Source organism: Rhinoderma darwinii, chromosome 5, assembly GCF_050947455.1.
Source record: "Rhinoderma darwinii isolate aRhiDar2 chromosome 5, aRhiDar2.hap1, whole genome shotgun sequence".
Lineage (NCBI taxonomy): Eukaryota > Metazoa > Chordata > Amphibia > Anura > Rhinodermatidae > Rhinoderma > Rhinoderma darwinii.
This window is the reverse complement of record NC_134691.1, coordinates 246770523-246791091: the sequence shown is the minus strand read 5'-3', so window position 1 is coordinate 246791091 and position 20569 is coordinate 246770523. Positions and strand designations below refer to the sequence as shown.

General features: G+C 42.2%; 1 protein-coding gene across 3 annotated transcripts in view; it reads left to right on the top strand.

Annotated features, from left to right (window-relative positions):
- Positions 1-20569, top strand: part of SEPTIN7 (septin 7) — a 220265-nt gene that overhangs the window by 26085 nt on the left and 173611 nt on the right. For 2 of the 3 annotated variants that reach the window (XM_075827029.1, XM_075827031.1), the window contains exon 2: positions 9095-9123. In XM_075827029.1, coding sequence (XP_075683144.1) covers positions 9095-9123 — 29 coding nt within the window. The remainder of the gene's footprint in view (positions 1-9094; positions 9124-20569) is intronic. The other variant, XM_075827030.1, reaches the window with a different exon arrangement.

Genomic DNA, 20569 nt, shown 5'->3' with positions numbered 1-20569 from the left:
TACAGATGGTCCCGCAAAAAATAAGCCCTCACACCGCTCCGGTGGAGAAAAAATAAAGTCCTGGCTCCCAGAATATGGCGACGCAAAATGTGCAGTGTGTTCTAAAAGCGGTTAAGATTGGGCATAATTTATCAGTGCGACACCGGCCACATATCTATGAATTATTATTTATTTACCGCATTATTATGCCCTGATGTACCCCGCACAGCTTACCTATACCTCCACATCGTAAACTGAAATACCAGCAAATCCCCAAACAAAACTACTACTAAGCAAAATCTGCGCTCCAAAAGCCAAATGGCGCGCCCTCCCTTCTGAGCCCTGCAGCGTGCCCAAACAGCAGTTTACGTCCACCTATATGGCATCGCCATACCCGGGAGAACCCGCTTAATAGTTTGAGGTATTTGTCTTCAGTGGCACGAACTGGGCACAACATATTGTGCACTAAAATGGCAGATCAGTGGAAAATGGCAATTTTCACTTTGCACCATCCACTGAGCATTCATTTCTAATAAAAAACAAAAACAAACAAACAAACCTGTGTGGTCAAAATGCTCACTACACCCCTTGAGGGTGCAGTTTCCAAAATCGGGGTCACTACTTGGGGGCCATGCCATCTGGGGCCAATGCTGCGAATATCACCAAAATAGGCCTCGCTTGAGCATTTGCTCTTTCACGCCTAAGCCCTGTCATATGTCCAGGCAAATGATAGATGCCTTGAGGGGTGTAGTTTACAAAATGGGGTCACTTCTCAGGGGTTTCCACTCTACTCTGGTACCAAAGGGAGCTCTGAAAATGCGACATGGCGCCCGTACACCAGTCCAGCAAAATATGCGCTCTAAAAGCCAAATGGCGCTCCTTCCATTTTGAGCTCTGCCATGTGCCCAAACAGCAGTTTAGGGCCACACATGGGGTATTGCCATACTCTGCAGAAATTCGGTAACAAATTGTGTGCTGTTCTTTCTCCTATTACCCCTTGTGAAAAAATAAATTGGCCTCAACTACGTATTTTTGAGACTGCCTCATTCTGATACAGTCTATGAAACATCTGTGGGATCAAAATGCTCACTACACCCCTAGATGGTTACCCTGAGGGGTATAGTTTCCAAAAAGGAGTCACTTCTCAGGGGTTTCTACTGTACTGGTACCTCAGGGGCTCTGCAAATGCGTCATGACGCCCAAAAAACAATCAACCAAAATCTACATGCCAAGTAGTGCTCCTGCCATTCTTAGCCCTGCGGTGTGTCCAAACAGCAGTTTATGACCCCATATGGGGTATTGCAGTACTCGGAAGATATTGCTTTACAATTGTTGGGGTGCTTTTTCTCCTTTATTTCCTTTCTCCTTTATTCCTTGTGAAAATTAAAAACAACTCAACATTTTAGTGGAAAGATTGTAGATTTAAATTTTTTCTGCCCAATTACAATAAATTCAGCAGAAAGAAAGTGGGGTCAAAATGCTCACTATACCGCTAGATAAAATCCATGAGGGGTGTAGTTTCCCAAATGGGGTTACTTTTGCGCGGTTTGAACTACTTTGGTCCCTCAGTGACTTTGCAAATGTGATTTGGCGCTGCAAACCATTCCAGCAAAACTTGAGCTCCAAAAGTCAAATAGCGCTCTGTTCTTTTTAAAGAGGCTCTGTCACCAGATTTTGCAACCCCTATCTGCTATTGCAGCAGATAGGCGCTGCAATGTAGATTACAGTAACGTTTTTATTTTTAAAAAACGAGCATTTTTGGCCAAGTTATGACCATTTTTGTATTTATGCAAATGAGGCTTGCAAAAGTCCAACTGGGCGTGTTGAAAAGTAAAAGTACAACTGGGCGTGTATTATGTGCGTACATCGGGGCGTGTTTACTACTTTTACTAGCTGGGCGTTCTGATGAGAAGTATCATCCACTTCTCTTCAGAACGCCCAGCTTCTGGCAGTGCAGATCTGTGACGTCACTCACAGGTCCTGCATCGTGTCGGCCACATCGGCACCAGAGGCTACAGTTGATTCTGCAGCAGCATCAGCATTTGCAGGTAAGTAGCTACATCGACTTACCTGCAAACGCCGATGCTGCTGCAGAATCATCTGTAGCCTCTGGTGCCGATGTGTCCTCGCTCGTCTGACACGATGCAGGACCTGTGAGTGACGACACAGCGTGATCTCTGGAGAACACGGCTGTGTCTGCACTGCCAGAAGCTGGGCGTTGTGAAGAGAAGTGGATGATACTTCTATACACAAAGCCCAGCTAGTAAAAGTAGTAAACATGCCCCGATGTACGCACATAATACACGCCCAGTTGTACTTTTACTTTTCAACACGCCCAGTTGTACTTTTGCAAGCCTCATTTGCATAAATACGAAAATGGTCATAACTTGGCCAAAAATGCTTGTTTTTTAAAAATAAAAACGTTACTGTAATCTACATTGCAGCGCCGATCTGCTGCAATAGCAGATAGGGGTTGCAAAATCTGGTGACAGAGCCTCTTTAAAGAATTTTTTTTATTAATGAATATTGGCTAAAAAAAAAATAATTATTTGTACATTTCCCCTCTACTTTGCTTTATTTCCTGTGAAACTCCTAAAGAGTTAAACTTTCCGAATGCTGTTTTGAATGCTTTGAGGGGTCTAGTTTTTAACCCCTTTAGGACGCAGCCTGTTTTGGCCTTGTGGCACAGCCGATTTTTTTTCAAATCTGACGTGTCACTTTATGTGGAAATAACTCCGGAATTCTTTTACCTATCCAAGTTATTCTGAGATTGTTTTCTCGTGACATATTGTACTTTATGATAGTGGAAAAATGTGGTCGATAAATTCAATATTTATTTGTGAAAAACACCAAAATTTTTAGAAAAATTGCAAAAATGTGCATTTTTCTAAATTTAAATGTATCTGCTTGTAACACCGATTAGTAATACCACACAAAATAGTGACTAGTTACTATTTCCCATATGTCTACTTTATATTTGCATAGTTTTTTGAACATTATTTTATTTTTCTAGGACGTTACAAGGCTTAGTACTTTACCGGCAATTTCTCACATTTTCAAGAAAATGTCAAAAGGCGATTTTTACAGGGACCAGTTCAGTTCTAAAGCGACTTTGAGGGCCTTATATACTAGATAGACCCCATAAATCACCCCATATTAAAAACTGCACCCCTCAAAGTATTCAAAACAGCATTCAGAAAGTTTCTTAACCCTTTAGGCGTTTCACAGGAATTAAAGCAATGTAGAGGGGAAATTGACGTTATTTTTTTTGCTGCAATTCATTTGTAATACATTTTTTTTCTGTAAGGCTGGGTTCACACGAGCACATTAACGTCCGTAATGGATGGACGTATTTCGGCCGGAAGTCCCGGACCGAACTCAGTGCAGGGAGCCGGGCTCCTAGCATCATAGTTATGTACGACGCCAGGAGTCCCTGCCTCTCCGTGGAACTACTGTCCCATACTGAAAACATGATTACACTACGGGACAGTTGTCCTGCAGAGAGGCAGGGACTCCTAGCATCGTACATAACTATGATGCTAGGAGCCCGGCTCCCTGCACTGAGTTCGGTCCGGGACTTCCGGCCGAAATACGTCCGTCCATTACGGACGTTAATGTGCTCGTGTGAACCCAGCTTAACACAGAAGGTTTTACCAGAGAAACGTAACACTATTTATTGCCGCCCAGATTCTGCAGTTTTTTTTAGAAATATCCCACATGTGGCCCTAGTGTGAAAATGGACTGAAATACCGGCCTCAGAAGCAAAGGAGCACCTAGTGGATTTTGTGGCCTCCTTTTTTTTAGAATATATTTTAGGCACCATGTCTGGTTTGAAGAGGTCTTGTAGTGCCAAAACGGTGGAAATCCCCCAAAATTGACATGGTTTTGGAAACTGCACCCCTCAAGGAATTTTTCTAGGGGTATAGTTAGCATCCTGACCCCACAGGTGGTCTGCTATATTTATTGGAGTTTGCCTGTGAAAGTGAAAATCTACTTTTTTTCTGAAAAAATATTTAAAAAAATATTTGCAAGGAATAAAGAATAAAAAGCACCCCAAAACTTGTAAAGCTACTTCTCCCGATTACAGCAATACCCCATATGTGGTACTAAACTGATGTTTGGACCTACGGCAGAGCTCAGAAGGGAGGGAGCGCCATTTGGATTTTGAAGCGCAGATTTTGCTGGATTGGTTTTCAGTGCCATATCGCGTTTGCAACGCCCTGGAGGAAGCAAAACGGTGGAAACCCCCCAAAATTGACCCCATTTTGTAGACTACACCCCTCAAGGAATGTTTCTAGGGGTATAGTTAGCATTTTGACCCCACAGTTTTTTTTTGCTGAATTTAGTGGAATTAGGCCGTGAAAATGAAAATCTACTTTTTCCTGAAAAAACATAGAAATGTTTAATTTTTACAATGAATAAAGGAGAAAAATCACCCCAAAATTTGTAAAGCAATTTGTCCTGATTACAGCAATACGCCATATGTGGTAATAAACTGCTGTTTGGACCCACGGCAAGACTCCGAAGGGAAGGAACAATATTTGGCTTTTGGAGCTCAAATTTAGCTGGAATGGTTTTCGGGTGTCATGTCGCATTTGCAAAGCCCCAAGTACCAAAACAGTGGAAACCTCCCAAAGTCCCTTTAGGGGACTTGAACGAGCGATCATTAGGTCGCTGACACAATACACTGCAGTACTAATGTATTGCAGTATAATATCATTTTTACAGGCTCCTGTAACATCGCGATCGCTGTTCCTGTCCATTAGTCCCGGGTGTCAGCTGTAATACGCAGCGGACACCTGCAGAATATGGCGAGGGCTTTGTTTTTTGATCACTTTTTATTCTATATTTTTGGAGGGTTGATGACCAAAAAAATTGTGATTCTGACATTGTTTTTTAATTATTTTTTTTGCGCTGTTCACCGTGCGGTAAAAATATTATCGTTTTATAGTTTAGGTCGTTACGAACGCGGTGATACCAAATATGTGTACTTTTTTTAACATTTTAATTTTTTCCCTATAATACAAGACTTCTTATAGGAAAAAAAAGCATTTTTTGTTTTTGTAACTTTTATAACTTGTTTTTACACTTTTATAAAACATTTTTATTACTTTTATTTTTTACTTGTTTTACTTGAAGACTGGCAGCACTGATAGCTGCTATAATACATACCTAGGTAGTGTAACGTATTATAAACTGTCAGTGACGCTGAGCGTCACACTGACAGGAAGCTTATGAGTACCGGCCTCCGGCTGGTTCTCATAGGCTGCGGTGCATGGCAGACCCAGGGGCCGTTGTATGGCCTCCGGTTCTGCCTTATAATTGACTGCAGCACCCGTAATCGGTCCACTGGAAAGTTTGTTGTAGCAACAAACTTTCCAGTTTGTTGTAGCAACAAACTTTCCCTGCAATCACATGACCGGGACCTGAACCAATTAGGTCCCGGTCATGTCTCCGAGACCAGAGGCAGGGGTTAACAGCGCGATCCGGGTGTCGGCGCTGCTCTGAGACACCCGGATCACGCTTTTAACACCCACCGTGAATTCACGTCGGCGCTGCAAAGAGCCCAGCAAATGCCGACGTGAATATACAGTGGGCGGTCGGGAAGTGGTTAATTCAGTGTCAGATAAGGTTCTATTTAGATCCCTTTCCCATAATTTAATAAAATATGCAGAGGAAGAGGGATCGAAAAACATGTTTTTTTTTTTTTTTTAATATATGAATGAAATTGGTTTAATGACCGGTGTCAGTTGAGACAATAACCTGTCCAACCATTTTAACGGTCTAGGACCCACAAAGGACTGGCCGAGAGGCTCTGTCACCACATTATAAGTGTCCTATCTCCTACATAAGGAGATCGGCGCTATAATGAAGGCGACAGCAGTGATTTTTATAAAAAAAAAACTATCTATTTTCACCACGTTATTAGCAATTTTAGCTTTATGCTAATGAGTTTCTTATTGGACAAATGGGCGTGTGTTACTATTGACCAAGTGGGCGTTGTACAGAGGAGTGTATGACGCTGACCAATCAGCGTCATGCACTTCTCTCCATTCATTTAGTCAGCGCATAGGGATCCTTGTAGATCAGTATGTGCTGTTTTATATGAACACATTAACGATACTGAAGTGTTTAGACAGTCCACGGGATGTCTATTCACAATCTCTGCACTTCGTTAATGTTTCTGTGGTAGTTACAGCAGAGCAAGTGTAATCTCGCTGTAGCCTGTCATTTACAGCGTAATCTCGTGGGATTACGCTTGCTCTGCTGTAACTACCGCAGAAACATTAACGAAGTGCACAGATCGTGAATAGACATGCCGTGGAATGTCTATTCACTGTCTAAACACTTCAGTATTGTTAATGTGTTAGTATAAGACCGCACATACTGATCTAAAAGGATCCCTATGCGCTGACTAAATGAATGGAGAGATGTGTATGATGCTGATTGGTCAGCGTCATACACTCCTCTGTACAACGCCCACTTGGTCAATAGTAAAACACGCCCAGTTGTCCATTGAGAAACTCAATAACGTGGAGAAAAATGAATTTTTTAAAAATAAAAAGCACTGCTGTCACCTACATTACAGCGCCCATCTCCTTATATAGGAGGTAGGACGCTTATAATGTGGTGACACAGCCTCTTTAAGCTGTAATTTGAGAAATTAAGTTTTCTTAGTTTTTATTTAGCACCGCTCATCGTGTGGGATAAATGTTATATTGTAACAGTTTGGACTTTTACGGACGCAGCTACACCAATTATTATGTTTTTAGTTCTTTTTTTAGTTCTTTTTTTAACATTACTTTAGGGTGAAAAGGTTTTCTTTTTTTAAACTTAATATAAATTTTTTGTACATTATTAAAAACGTATTTTGTTTTTGCATTATTATTTACAACAATAATTTTTTATGTTATTTTATTAGTCCCCCTAGTAGACTTGAAAAAGTAATAGTTTGATTGCTGGTGCAATACACTGCACTACTTATGCATTCCAATTTTTACCTGTTTTACCAGGGCCTAATACCACAAAACTGCAGACCTGGGGGCTTTCATTAGGCCCCTATGCTTCCATAACAACCATCAACACCCCGTGATAGTCCATCTGCCCCCACGAATTGCTAACGGAGGTGGCACCTTCTAATTTCTTAAATGCCGTGGTTGCTATTGATCATGGCACCTAACTAGTTAATCGGCTGGGTTTGATGTTTTTTTTTTTTTTTTCTCCGATCCTGGCTGTTACAGTGAAGTGCCGACTGTAACATAAAGCCGACACCTGCTGAGTAAGGAGTGGGCGAAGTCTGTTAGCCCGCTTCATTCAGTTGCGTCATATGTCGTTAGGGGGTAATAATCTTAATCTCACAAATTTTGCAGCATATATACAATGTGTGGCCTTACTATTAGGGATAGATTCAGTAGCCTTTGAAATTTGCTAACATTTTTAGAATGCATATGGATATACTGTCAGCTTCCACATTGAAGAAAATCATTGCGCTAACCTTGTAACCGAAGGTTAGTAATTAGCAAAAATCTTTACAATGACAACATTGCAGGCATTTGTGTTGTTGTCCTTCCTTTTCCCTCTTATTTGCATATGTAAAACACATTCTTTTGTGAGGATCTCTACTATATTTGAAACTTTGATTTTTTTTGAATGAATATACCATTGAATGGCAAATCTAAAGCCTATTTGGGCAAAATACACTTTATTCAAGTATAGCTTCTATGGGTTCTTCATGTAACGCAAAATGTAGATAGACTTGGCCTCCGTTTTGGGGGGCATGAAGATTTCGAATATAGGATGTTCATATACAAGGTTGGAACAATCTGTCCGTATATGAGGAACATGGTGGTCTTTACTGGAGCACTCGGACAGATGTAGATAGCATGTACTTAGGCCTCATGCACACGACCGTATTTTTTCCCACCCGTAAATACTGGCGTAAACACGGGTCCGGTGTCACACGTATTCGACCCGTTTTGCACCCGTATTTACGGACCCGTGCCCGTAAATATGGGTCCGGTGTCACCCGTATTCCACCCGTATTTACGGGCACGTTTTTGGCTGCAAAATAGCACTGCACTAATCGGCAGCCCTTCTCTCTATCCTGCACTGATAGAGAGAAGGGACAGCTCTTTCTGTAATAAAAGTTAAAGAAATTCATACTTACCCAGCCGTTGTCTTGGTGAAGCGTCCCTCTCTTCACATCCAGCCCGACATCCCTGGATGACGCGGCAGTCCATGTGACCGCTGCAGCCTGTGATTGGCATGTGATTGGCTGCAGCGGTCACATGGGCTGAAACGTCATCCAGGGAAGTCGGGCCGGATGTCGAGAGGGACGCGTCACCAAGGCAACGGCCGAGAGACCGGACTGGAGGAAGCAGGAAGTTCTCGGCAAGTATGAACTTCTTTTTTTTTTTTTTTTTTACAGCTTGCTCTATATTCTGATCGGAATTCACTCTCCAGGGTGCTGAAAGAGTTACTGCCGATCAGTTAACTCTTTCAGCACCCTGGACAGTGACTATTTACCGACGTCGCCTAGCAACACTGCCGTAATGACGGGTGCACACACGTAGCCACCCGTCATTACGGGAGCTCCATAGACTTCTATGGGCTGTCCGTGCCGTTATTACGGCCTGAAATAGGACATGTTCTATCTTTTTCAACGGCACGGGCACCTTCCCGTAAGAAAACGGGAAGGTACCCGTGGCCAATAGAAGTCTGAGCCCGTTATTACGGGTCGTAATTACGACCCGTAATAACGGGTGTTTTTACGTCGTGTGCATGAGGTCTTAGTATGTGAAAGATGTTATTTATGATTGCTATCCCACTAAAATGTTCTCTCAAGCACTTTTATATATCAAAATATTTAGTTTATTTGTACAATAATGTTCTGCGAAAAATAAAGAAAATTGTATACGTTTTTTTTAATATTCGTGTTTGTATTGTGATATACTTGAGATGTGCTTCAACTGACTTTGTTTTTCGCTTGTTTTTCCTCTTCTTCCTTTGTGCATCCTGCTCCTCCCTCATTTGACTTGTTGGAATGGTTACTATACAATATGGACATCCTCTACCCTTGGAATCCATGAATGCTGGAAATTTATTATTTACAAAGTAGCTGTAAGTAGCCCTCATATGTCTAATGTATGCTTTTATTTAATTCCTTTGAGTAGACCTGGTTTTAAATTATTCTGTATTACTGGTTTAGTTGTGAGCTTTTTATGTTTCTTCTTAGTTAAATCATTTTAGTTAACCCCTTAAGGACATGGACTAGTTTGCACGTTCAGGACGCAGCCCCATTTTTCAAATCTGACATGTCACTTTATGTGGTAATATTATTACTTTGGAATGCTTTTACCTATCCAAGCGATTCTGAAATTTTCTCGTGACTTATTATACTTTAAATGTATATGCTTGTAAGACCGATAGTAATACCACACAAAATAAATGCTAATTAACGTTTCCCGCATGTCTACTTTAGATTGCCATCGTTTTTTGTACATCCTTTTATTTTTCTAGGACGTTATAAGGCTCAGAACTTTAGCAGAAATTTCTCAAATTTTCAAGAAAAGGTTATTTTTACAGGTTCAGTTGTGAAGTGGTTTTGGGGGGGCCCCATACAATGCAAACCCCCATTTTAAAAACTGAACCCCTCAAAGTATTCAAAACAGCATTTAGAAAGTGTATTTACCCTTGAGGCGTTTCACAAGAATTACTGCAAAGTAGGGATGAAATTGACCAATTAAATTTTTTTTTGAAGAAATTCATTTTTAATGCTTTCTTTCCTGTAACACAGAAGATTTTACCAGAGAAACGCAAGTGAATATTTATTGACCAGATTCTGCAGTTTTTTTTAGAAATATCCCACATGTGGCCCAAGTGGACCGAAACGCCGGCCCCAGAACCATAGTCTGAAAAAAAATTAGTGTGCTAATTCGCTGAAACACAGACCCCCAAAGCAAAGGAGCATCTAGGAGATTTTGAGGCCTTCTTTTTATTCAAATATATTTTAGGCACCATGTCCGGTTTGAAGAGGTCTTGTGATGCCAAAACAGTGGAAACACCCCCAAAAAGACACCATTTGGCAAACTACACCCCTAAGGAATTTATCAGGGGTTATAGTGGGCATTTTGACCGCACGTTTTTCTTGCTGACTTTAGTGGAATTCGGCCGTGATAATGAAAACCTACATTTTTTTTCTACTAAAATGTTGACATTTTGCAAGGCATAAAGGTGAAAAAGCACCCCAACATTTATAAAGCAATTTCTCCCCATTACGGCAATACACCATATGTGGTGATAAACTGCTGTTTGGACACACGGCAAGTCTCAGAAAGGAAGGAGAACCATTTAGGCTTTTTGAGCTCAAGTTTTGCAGAAATGATTTTCGGGTGCCATGTCACATTAGCAAAGCCCTTGAGGGACCAAATCCGTAGAAACCCCCCAAAAGTGACCCCATTTGGGAAACTACACCCCTTAAGGAATCTATCTAGGGGTATAGTAAGCATTTAGACCCCACTGGTCTTTTGCAGATTTTATTGGAATTAGGACGTAAAAATCAATCAACATTTTTTCCACTAAAATGTCGAATTGTGTTAATTTTCGCAAGTAATAAAGTAGAAAAAGCACCCTAACATTTGTAAAGCAATTTCTCCAGAGTACGGAAATACCCTACATGTGGTCATAAACTGCTGTTTGGACACACGGCAGGGCTCAGAAAGGAAGGAGAAACATTTGGCTTTTTGCGCTCAAGTTTTGCTGCAATGATTTTCGGGTGCCATGTTGCATTAGCAAAGCCCCTGAGGGACCAAATCAGTGGAAACCCCCCAAAATTCACCCCATTTGGGAAACTACACCCCTCAAGGAATTTATCATTTATCTAATTTAGGCAGGAGCGCTATTTGGCATGCAGATTTTGCTGTAGTGGTTTTTGGGTGCCATGTCGCATTTGCAAAACCCTAAGGTACCAGAGTACAGTGGAAGTGATCATATTTTGGAAACTACACCCCTCAAGGCATTTAACATTTTCCTGGACATATGACAGAGCTCAGAAGTGAAGAGCGACATATGCATTTGAGGTCCATTTTGGTGATTTTTCACAGCATTGGCCCACAATTGTAGGGCTCTGAGGTCAAATAGTAAAACAAACCCCCAAGTAGTGACCCCTATTTTGGAAACTACATCCCTTAATGCATTTTAAGGGGTGTAGTGAGCATTTTGCCCCCACAGGTGTTTTTCCACTAGTAATTAACCCCTTCCCGACATTTGACGTATGGTTACGTCCTAGCCGGTTAGGATACGTATGGAAAGGGCTCAAGGAGTAAACTCGCTCCATACGATGCGGGTGTCGGCTGTGTTACAGCCGACACTTCACAGTAACAAGCGGGATCGCGCTCTAGTCCGATCCTACTCGTTAAATGCCGTGGTCAATAGCGACCGTGCCATTTAAATTGTTAGAAAGAGGGGGGCGACCCCCTTTAGCAGCTCATCGCGCCCCCCGCAATTGCACAGCAAAGCGTAATTTTGCTCTAAACTTTTATTTACATCGTGATCTCGCGAGTTTACGCTTTGCTGTGCTGTAAGTCCCACACAAAAGTTAGCGAAGGGTCGGGAGGGATTGTGAATAGACCTCCCGTCCTGGCTGGAAGGAATGTCCATTCACTCTCACGACACTTCAGTAACGTTAATGTGTGTGTATGTGACTGCATATACTGATCTAGCAAGATCACTAAGCGCTGATTACATGAATGGAGAGATTGGTCATCGTCATACACTCCTCTTTACAACGCCCACATGGTCAAAAGTAAAAACACGCCCAGTTGGGCATTAAAATCATTAGCATAAAGCTAAAATGGGTCATAACGTGGTGAAAATAGATAGTTTTTCTAAATAAAAAAACACTGCTGTTACCTACATTACAGCGCCGATCTCCTTATGTAGGAGATCGGGCACTTATAATGTGGTGATAGAGCCTCTTTAATATGTTTGTCTTAATTGCACAGTGAATTCCGTAAAAACAAAGTGCAAAAAACAATGTCGGAATCGCTGTTTTTTTCATTTTCTACCTCAGTTATTTTTCCCCCATTCCCTAGTACATTATATGGCACAATAAATGGCGCTACGGAAAACTACAACTCGTCCCGCAAAAATCAAGCCCTCATAGGACTATAGTGACGGAAAAATAAAAAAGTTATGGCTTTTGGAAGGTGGGGAGGAAAAAACAAAATTTAAAATCTGATTGTTTACAACGTTAAGGGAGTGGTGAAAATTTCAATTTTCCACTGATATGCCATTTTAGTGCACAATATTTTGTGCCCAGTTTGTGCCACCGAAGACACACATCTCGTAAACTGCTAAGCTGGTTCCCCCGGGTATGGCCATGCCACATGCCATATATGTGGACGTAAACTGCTGTTTGGGCACGCTGTAGGGTTCAGAGGTAGCGCCATTTGGCTTCTGGACCGCAGATTTTGCTTGGCAGTTCTGTTTGGAATTTTACTGGTATTTCAGTTTATAATGTGGGGGCATATGTAAGCTGTGCAGGGTACATCAGGGCATAATAACCGGGTATAATAATGAGGTAAATAATGTTTCAGAGATATGTGGCCAGTGTCGCACTGGTAAATTGTGCCCGATCTTATCACGCTGCACATTTTGTGTCGCTATAGTCTGAGAGCCAGAACTTTTTTTTTTTTTTTTTTCAGTCAAAAAAAGCTGTGTAAGGGCTTTATTTTGTGGGACGGGTTGTAGTTTTTATTGGTAAAAACTTCTGATGGCCTGCGCCATCTTGTTACTGCGGCCGGATGCCTTTTAGGTCCCGCCTCTGGGTGGGACCTAGCAAGCTTCCATACTTGGCAGACGGGAGGCCATTGTTAGGCTGTGTTCACACGGAGTATTTTGGGGGAGGAATATCTGCCTCAAAATTCCGTTTGGAACTTTGAGGCAGATATTCCTCTCCCTGCACGCCGATTTTCGCGGCAATTATCGCGCCGTTTTTCGCCCGCGGCCATTGAGCGCCGCGGGCATAAAACAGCGAGAAATACGCTTTCTCCTGCCTCCCATTGAAGTCAATGGGAGGTCGGAGGCGGAAGCGCCCGAAGATAGGGCATGTCGCTTTTTCCCGCGAGGCAGTTTTACTGCTCGCGGGAAAAAGACGCCGATGCCTCCCATTGAAATCAATGGGAGGCGTTCTCGGGCCGTTTCTGCCGAGTTTTGCGACGCGGTTTCCGCGTCAAAAAACTCGGCAAAATACCCCGTGTGAACATAGCCTTAGGCTTCCGGTCTGCCGGAGCGGTCATCGGAAACCCCGCGATTTCATTGCAGGGTTCCGATCTGCTTCTAAACACCATAGATCCAGTGCGCTCTTTTGAGCGCTGCAACTAAGGGGTTAAATCTGTCGGATCGGAGACTAGCTCCGGTCCTTGCCTTGAAGCAGTGATCGCGTAAAGCGATCACTGCTTTAAAACGGTCTGCCGACACAGTACCCTGTTAATGCGCTGACGTAATAGTCTGTCAGTTTGCGTTAACAGGACAACACCGGTGACGGACTATTATGTCACATAGCGTTAAAGGGTAACTATTTGTTCAACGAAATTCTGACGTCTCATAGTGACATGTCAGAAGTTTTGATTGGTGGGGGCCTGAGCACTGAGACCCCCACCAATTGCTAAAACGTAGCAGGAGACACGCTCGTGTGAGCGCTGAGCCGCTTCTTTTTTTGTACGGCTTTTCTCAGAAAGCCGATGTAGTGGTGTACGGGCCCATAGACTTCCCATACACCGCTACATCAGCTTTCCGAGAAAAGCTGAACCGCAACGAAGCGACTCATCGCTCACACAAGCGCTTCTGCCGCTTAGTTTTAGTGATTCTTCGGGGGCCACAGTGCTCAGACCCCCACTAATCAAACTTCTGACATGTCACTATGAGATGTCAGAAGTTTGAACGTTTAGTTACCCTTTAACTTAATGCTCACAGCCCTTCAGGCATGTTTTGTATCATATTGTGTTATGCTGGGTTCACTTAAACATATTTGCGCCTCCAGACAGTACAATATCAAGGTAGATAGATGCATGCAAGTGTTCAGTTAATCTGAAACCTTGCTCCTCTACTCTGCTTGACTGTTTTCATAACTCTCATAGTACAGTATGGAGAGAGCCGCTCACCTGCGAGGCCCTCTCTACACACTTAGTCCCCGTCTGGAATCCGCAGCCAGTGGCCACCTCACCAGACGAGACTGGGTTAGGATGACCCTTGTTATCGATATAGGTGCGGGACCCGTGTTTGAGACATTTGTGGCATATTCATGTCCTTTAGACAAAATTTTAAAAAACTTTAGACAAAAACAAAACTCGCCAAAAAATTAAAGAATATAGCGAATTATTATTTCATTTTTTTTTTTATATACTGCTCAAATTCTTTTCATATTTCAGTGCAATAGACCCCTCTCTCTGCACAGTTGAATATTATAGCCTACAGATGTGTCCTTTGTGGTGCATTCATGGATTAAAGCCTCCGTCACACATTTTGCATTCTGTTGAAAGATAAAACAAGGTACCTTTAAAACAGGATAATACAAAATGCCTGTCCTGTTGCATCATGTTACTCTTGACATTTATTGTACAAAAAGAATACGTTTAGATCCTTTTGTTAAAGGGAATGTGTCGCTAGAATTATTTTTTTTCAGTTTATTATTTAAGTGATTACACATTGTTTTCATTTTTACATTTTTTTCACAAGTCAGGAAATATTATAAATTAGATTCTAATTTATAATATTTCCATGTGCTGGCCACTAGAGGGAGCAGTTCCCAAAATTGCAGCATGGGCAATGTGGTAAAGCAACCTCATTGATTTATGCTGCAAATTTGGGGTGGATGCACTCTCGTGCGTGCGTGCGCGCGCGTCACGATGCATCGAAACTTCGATACTGTGCATCCCTAAACGGTTCGATACCATTATTTCATGTATTTCGATACTGAGCTGCGCAGCCACTCAGTATAGTAACACATGAATGTATGAGAGCGGGGCTGCGGCTGTGTAATACAGCCATTGCCCCGCTCCTGACATGTGCGCGTCGTCCGGATGATATGATGCGGCAAGCGCTTCGACAATGAGGACAGAACATGGCGGGCGCACTGCAAAACACCCCCATGTTCTGTCCTCAGTGCCTGAACCGTCGCTCATTAGTGCATTGCCGGCCGCATCACCTCATGCTGACCGCACGCGCCCTTACAGCCATTGCCTCGCTCCTGACAGTATTACACAGCCGCAGTTCTGCTGTATAACGGCGGAGGTCAGAAAAACCTCTCCTCTACGCCGCTGTTCTCCTGAATGCTGCGATCAAAGCTGACTGCAGCATTCAGGGATAAGTGAGAAGGGGGGATGCCCCTGGGATCGCATCACCGGAATCCCTGTGACGCGATTGAGGGACATAACATATATGGGCAGACAGCCCAAGGTCTTTTGAAGGACCCAGGGCTGTCTTACCATATTTCCTGTTAGGACATACCTTAGTATGTCCTAACAACTGCCTGTGTACTGGCATATAGATATGTCAGTACATTAAAGTAAAAACATAAAGTAATGTTAAATTAAAAAAAATAACCTTCAACAATTTTTTTGCATCATTTATGATGTGTACGCTGTAAAAAAATAACAAACACTGCTTTTTTTCACTTATTGTGGGGCACGAGGTGCGATGATGAATTTAACCTCCATGTGCATCACATTAATAGTAATTAACCCCATCATGTACCTTACACATTAACCCATTATGACTGAGAACATGATGGGATTAATTACTATTAATGTGAGGCACATTCAAAATCATCACACCTCGTGCCTCACATCAGAAAGCAGAAGAACTTTTTTTTTTTATTACTGTTGGCAAAGTATCGAATTGGTATCGAAATCGCAATACTACACGAAGTATCGGTATCAAAGTTCAAATTCTGATATTGTGACATCCCTAATATGTATGTGTAAAAAAAAAAAGGTGTGTGTGTGTGTGTGTGGGTGGCGTGAAGCAGCACAGCTAGTGGTGGGTGTAACTCCTACTAGGCTCAGACTAAACCGCAAGCAAAGGAATGGAGTAAGCACTCCAAAAGTAGTGGATGAAAAAAACTTGTGTTTATTCACCCCACAGGCAGGCAATGTTTCGATCCGGCTTACTGGGAATAAATCCAGCACTGGGGTGAGACAGTTAGGGTCAATTCACACGTTCAGGATTTGATCATATAAATCTGCATTTTAGACAACATCAAGTGCGTATTTCTTATGGTGCGGATTTCATTGCAGATTTTAACATCTAATTGATTTCTATAATGAAAATCTGCAATTAATATGCTTTCAATCCGACGGGGAGTGGGCATGCTGCGGATTTAACATTTCTATCCACTTTTATAAATACGCGATGTATAAATACGCTGCATGTGGTTTGGAATTGTAAAAATCCATCTACTTGCATTGTACAGTAAAGCGGATTTGCTTTGCGTATTCCACAACACAAATCCACATAAAATCCTGCACGTGTGAACTGGCTCTAACGCTTACCAGTTGCTGCAGTTTCGGTCTTTGCCACCCTTCTCCTGCCCCTTCCCATCCTCATAGACTTATATTGGCATCAGTCTCCTCTCTACTCCCTACTCCCCCTCCCCTCTCCATGGATTTCTACGGGCAGTGTTTCTGTCTGACTCACTTTGCTCCTTCTACCATCTCTTTCTTCCCCTCTCCTCTCTATAGACTTGTATGTTCAGCGTCTGTGTCTTTTTTTTCTTTCCCTGCTCCCCTCTTTATAGACTTTTATTGTCAGACAGTGAAGAGACGCACCACCACCTTCTGCAGTCTGTCTTAACTAGGGATGGATTTTGCTTGACTACAGGAGGTGCACAGCAGATTACGGGAAGGGAGACACCTAGTGGCAGTAACTGCACACAGAATTTGCATGGATAAAACTAAATTTTAACAGAAAAATGCAATTAACACCTTCCGGGCGTCCACCGGCGTATACGGTGCACATCTGGCAGGGGAGTATGGAGCGGGCTCACGGGCTGTGCCCGCTCCAAAGTAGGAGCGTGGTGGCTCTATTTTACAGCCAGCACTTCAGTGTAACAAGCGTGTTCCTGCTCGAGTAGAATCCCGCTCATTTAACCCCTTAGATTAATAGCGACCAGGGGGGCAGTGCCCTCCGACATGCCATCGGCCACCCCACGATCATGCAGCTGGTTATGGCAGCCTGAGGGCTTAATGAAGGCCCCCAATTCTGCCATCTTTGTACTTCTATTGCAGTATGTCATGCAAGCGATCCAATGATCGCTGGTTCAATTCCCCTAGGGGGACTAGTAAAAAAAAGTTAAATACAGTAAATAATTTTTTTTTTTTTTGTTTTTTGGTAAATTTATGAATAATTTGTATAACTGGTATCGCTGCGTCTGTAAAAGTCCAAACTATTACAAAATATCATTATTTAGCCCGCCCAGTGAATGACGTGAAAAATTAAAAATGAAACCGCCAGAATCGCTGTTTTTTTTTCCCACAACAAAATGGAATAAAAAGTCTCGTACCCCAAAGTCGTACCAATAGAAACGACCGCTCTCTGCACAATAAGTAAGCCCTCATACCGCTCCATCAACGAAAAAAAAAAGTCATGGCTCTCAGAATATGGTGACAAAACGCAAATTTTATTTTTAAACCGTTTTTTCCTTGTGAAAGTAGTTAAACATAAAAGTAAATAAATGTGGTATCGCCGTAGTCTTATTGACCCACAGAATAAAGTTAACATATAGTTTCTACCGCACAGTAAAAGTCGTAAAAACAAAAGCGCCCCCCCCCCCAAAAAAAAATAAAATTGAGGAAGCGCTGTTTTTTTTTTCTATTCCACCTTACAAATAACTTTTTTCCCTAGTTTCCCACTAGATTGTATGGCACAATAAATGGTGGCGATTAAAATCTACAACTCGTCCTGCAAAAATCAAGCTGTCATATGGCTATATCGACGGAAAAATGAAAAACTTATGGCTTTTGGAAGGTGGGGAGAAAAAAAATAAAGTGAAAATCTCAAAAATACCTGCCTCAAGTAATGATGGAACCCTATCTCTTAGTATCTAAAGGAGAGCGACTGGAAAAAAAATAGCGTCACTCGCTCTGGTAGACCAAACTAACATTCATTGATGCTGTTGGGGAAATGAACACTCTGCATCTCATTCCACAGCAGCTAGACCAGGGGTGGGCAAACTTTTTGACTCGCGGGCCACAATGGGTTCTAAAATTTGACAGAGGGGCCGGGCCAGGAGCATTTGGAGGGAGTGTTTGGGCCGGATATACTAAAGCATTAAATGTAGTGTGTGCAAACCTCATAGCACAGTAAGAACACTACAACCCAATTTATTAACTGTCTTTCAAATGTGAAAAATAGCCCTTATCAGTTAATAAATTTGTCTCAAGGAATATGCAAGATATGGCATTTACATACTATTTCGCAGATACTGGGAGGAGGAAATGTAAATAGATTAAAATAACATACGCACTGTGATTTATCAAGAAAAAAGTTCTGTTGACTCTGTAAATTAGCTGCCAACCTCTGAGCAGTAGCCGCCCGTTCTTGTGTTGACTGCTTGCTAGCATAGTTTGCATGCTTCGTGGCAAAGTGACGGCTGATATTGTACTCTTTGAAAACCGAAGGGCTTAATGGTGACGTGAAACGAAGTGAAAATTAAAGTGAAATAAAGAGAAATACGCGCCACATTAACCCCTTAATGACCGGGCCATTTTGCACGTTAATGACCAAGGATTATTTTTTGTTTTTTCATGGTCGCATTCCAAGAGTCGTAACTTTTTTTTTATTACGTCGACATAGCCGTATAAGGGCTTGTTTTTTGCGGGACGAGTTGTATTTTGTAATTGTACCATTTTTAGATGCTTACAATATATTGATTAACTTTTATTAACTTTATTTTAGGAGAGAATTGAAAATAAGCAGCTATTCCAGCATTAATTTTCACGTTATAAATTTATGCCCTTTACTATGCAGCATAAATAACATGTTACCTTTATTCTACGGGTCGGCACGATTACGAGGATACCAAATATGTAAAGGTTTTATATGTTTTCCTATGTTTGCACAATAAAAACCCTTTTAGAAAAAAATTACTTGTTTTTGCATCGCCGCGTTCCAAGAGCCGTCATTTTTTTATTTTTCCGTCGATGTGACCGTATGTGGGCTTGATTTTTGCGGGCCAATGCGTAGTTTTCATTAGTACTATTTTGGGGTACATAGGACTTATAGATTAACTTTTATTTTATTTTTTATGGGGGGAATGGGAGAAAAGAGAATTTTGCCGTTGTTTTTTGCGGGTTTTTTGGACGCCGTTCATCCGGCGGTTTAATTAATGTGTTCATTTTATTGGTCAAGTTGTTACGATCACGGGGATACCATATATGTGTATGTGTGATTTGTTTTGACACTTTTACTGAATAAAACCACTTTTTGGGCAAAAAAAGTAGTTTTATTTGATTTTGACTGTAATTATTTTATTTTTTTTCAACAAACTTTATTTAACTGATTGACATTTTTTTTTTAAGTCCCACCAGGGGACTTCACTATGCGATGTGCCGATCGCATATATAATGCTTTGGTATACTTAGTATACCAAAGCATTATTGCCTGTCAGTGTAAAACTGACAGGCAACCTGTTAGGTCATGCCTCCGGCATCGCCAAACAGGCAGTTGCGGAAGACAGACCTGGGGGTCTTTGTTAGACCCCCGGCTGTCATGGAAACCCGACGGCGACCCGCGATTTGTTTGCGGGGGCGCCGATCGGGTGACAGAGGGAGCTCCCTCCCTCTGTCAAACACATTAGATGCCGCTGTCACTATTGACAGCGGCATTTAATGGGTTAAACTGCCGGAATCGGCGCGCGCTTCGATTCCGGCAGTTGCAGCAGGAGCCAGGCTGTGTATAACAGCCGTGCTCCTGCCGCTGATCGCGTGGGTACACTGGCAGTACCCGCGCCATCACAGGACGGATATATCCGTCCTCCTGCGCGAACTAGCAGCTGCTGAGGACGGATATATCCGTCCTTCGGCGTTAAGGACAACGGTCAATGTGTTTTGAGTGCGCCATCTATTGGGAAAACGTTGGCATTGCAGGGAAAGGGGAAAAAAAAAGGAGGTTTTTACTATGATTTGGACAAGTTCGGCGGGCCGGATTAAAAAGCCTAATGGGCCGTATGTGGCCCGCGGGCCGTAGTTTGCCCATGTCTGAGCTAGACAGTATGAAACCAGGAGGACCAACCACAATCAGGATGGAAGGTGAAAAACTACCCCAGTAGTGTATAACTAACCAAATGACAAAATAAATACTGCAGCAGTTTCTAACAAAATACTGCCAAAGCAAAATAAAATATGCCTAAGCAATGCCCATAGCTATATAAAATAAAAGCCATTCTTAGGAGTGCCGCCAGCCCCCCCAAAAAAATAAATAAATAACAACAACAACCCACACATATGACCAATTTGTGTCATCCGTAGATGGGTGAGAAGAGTTTTCTTTAGTTGGGAAGGATGGTCACAGCCACAGCTCTACTCTAACGGCG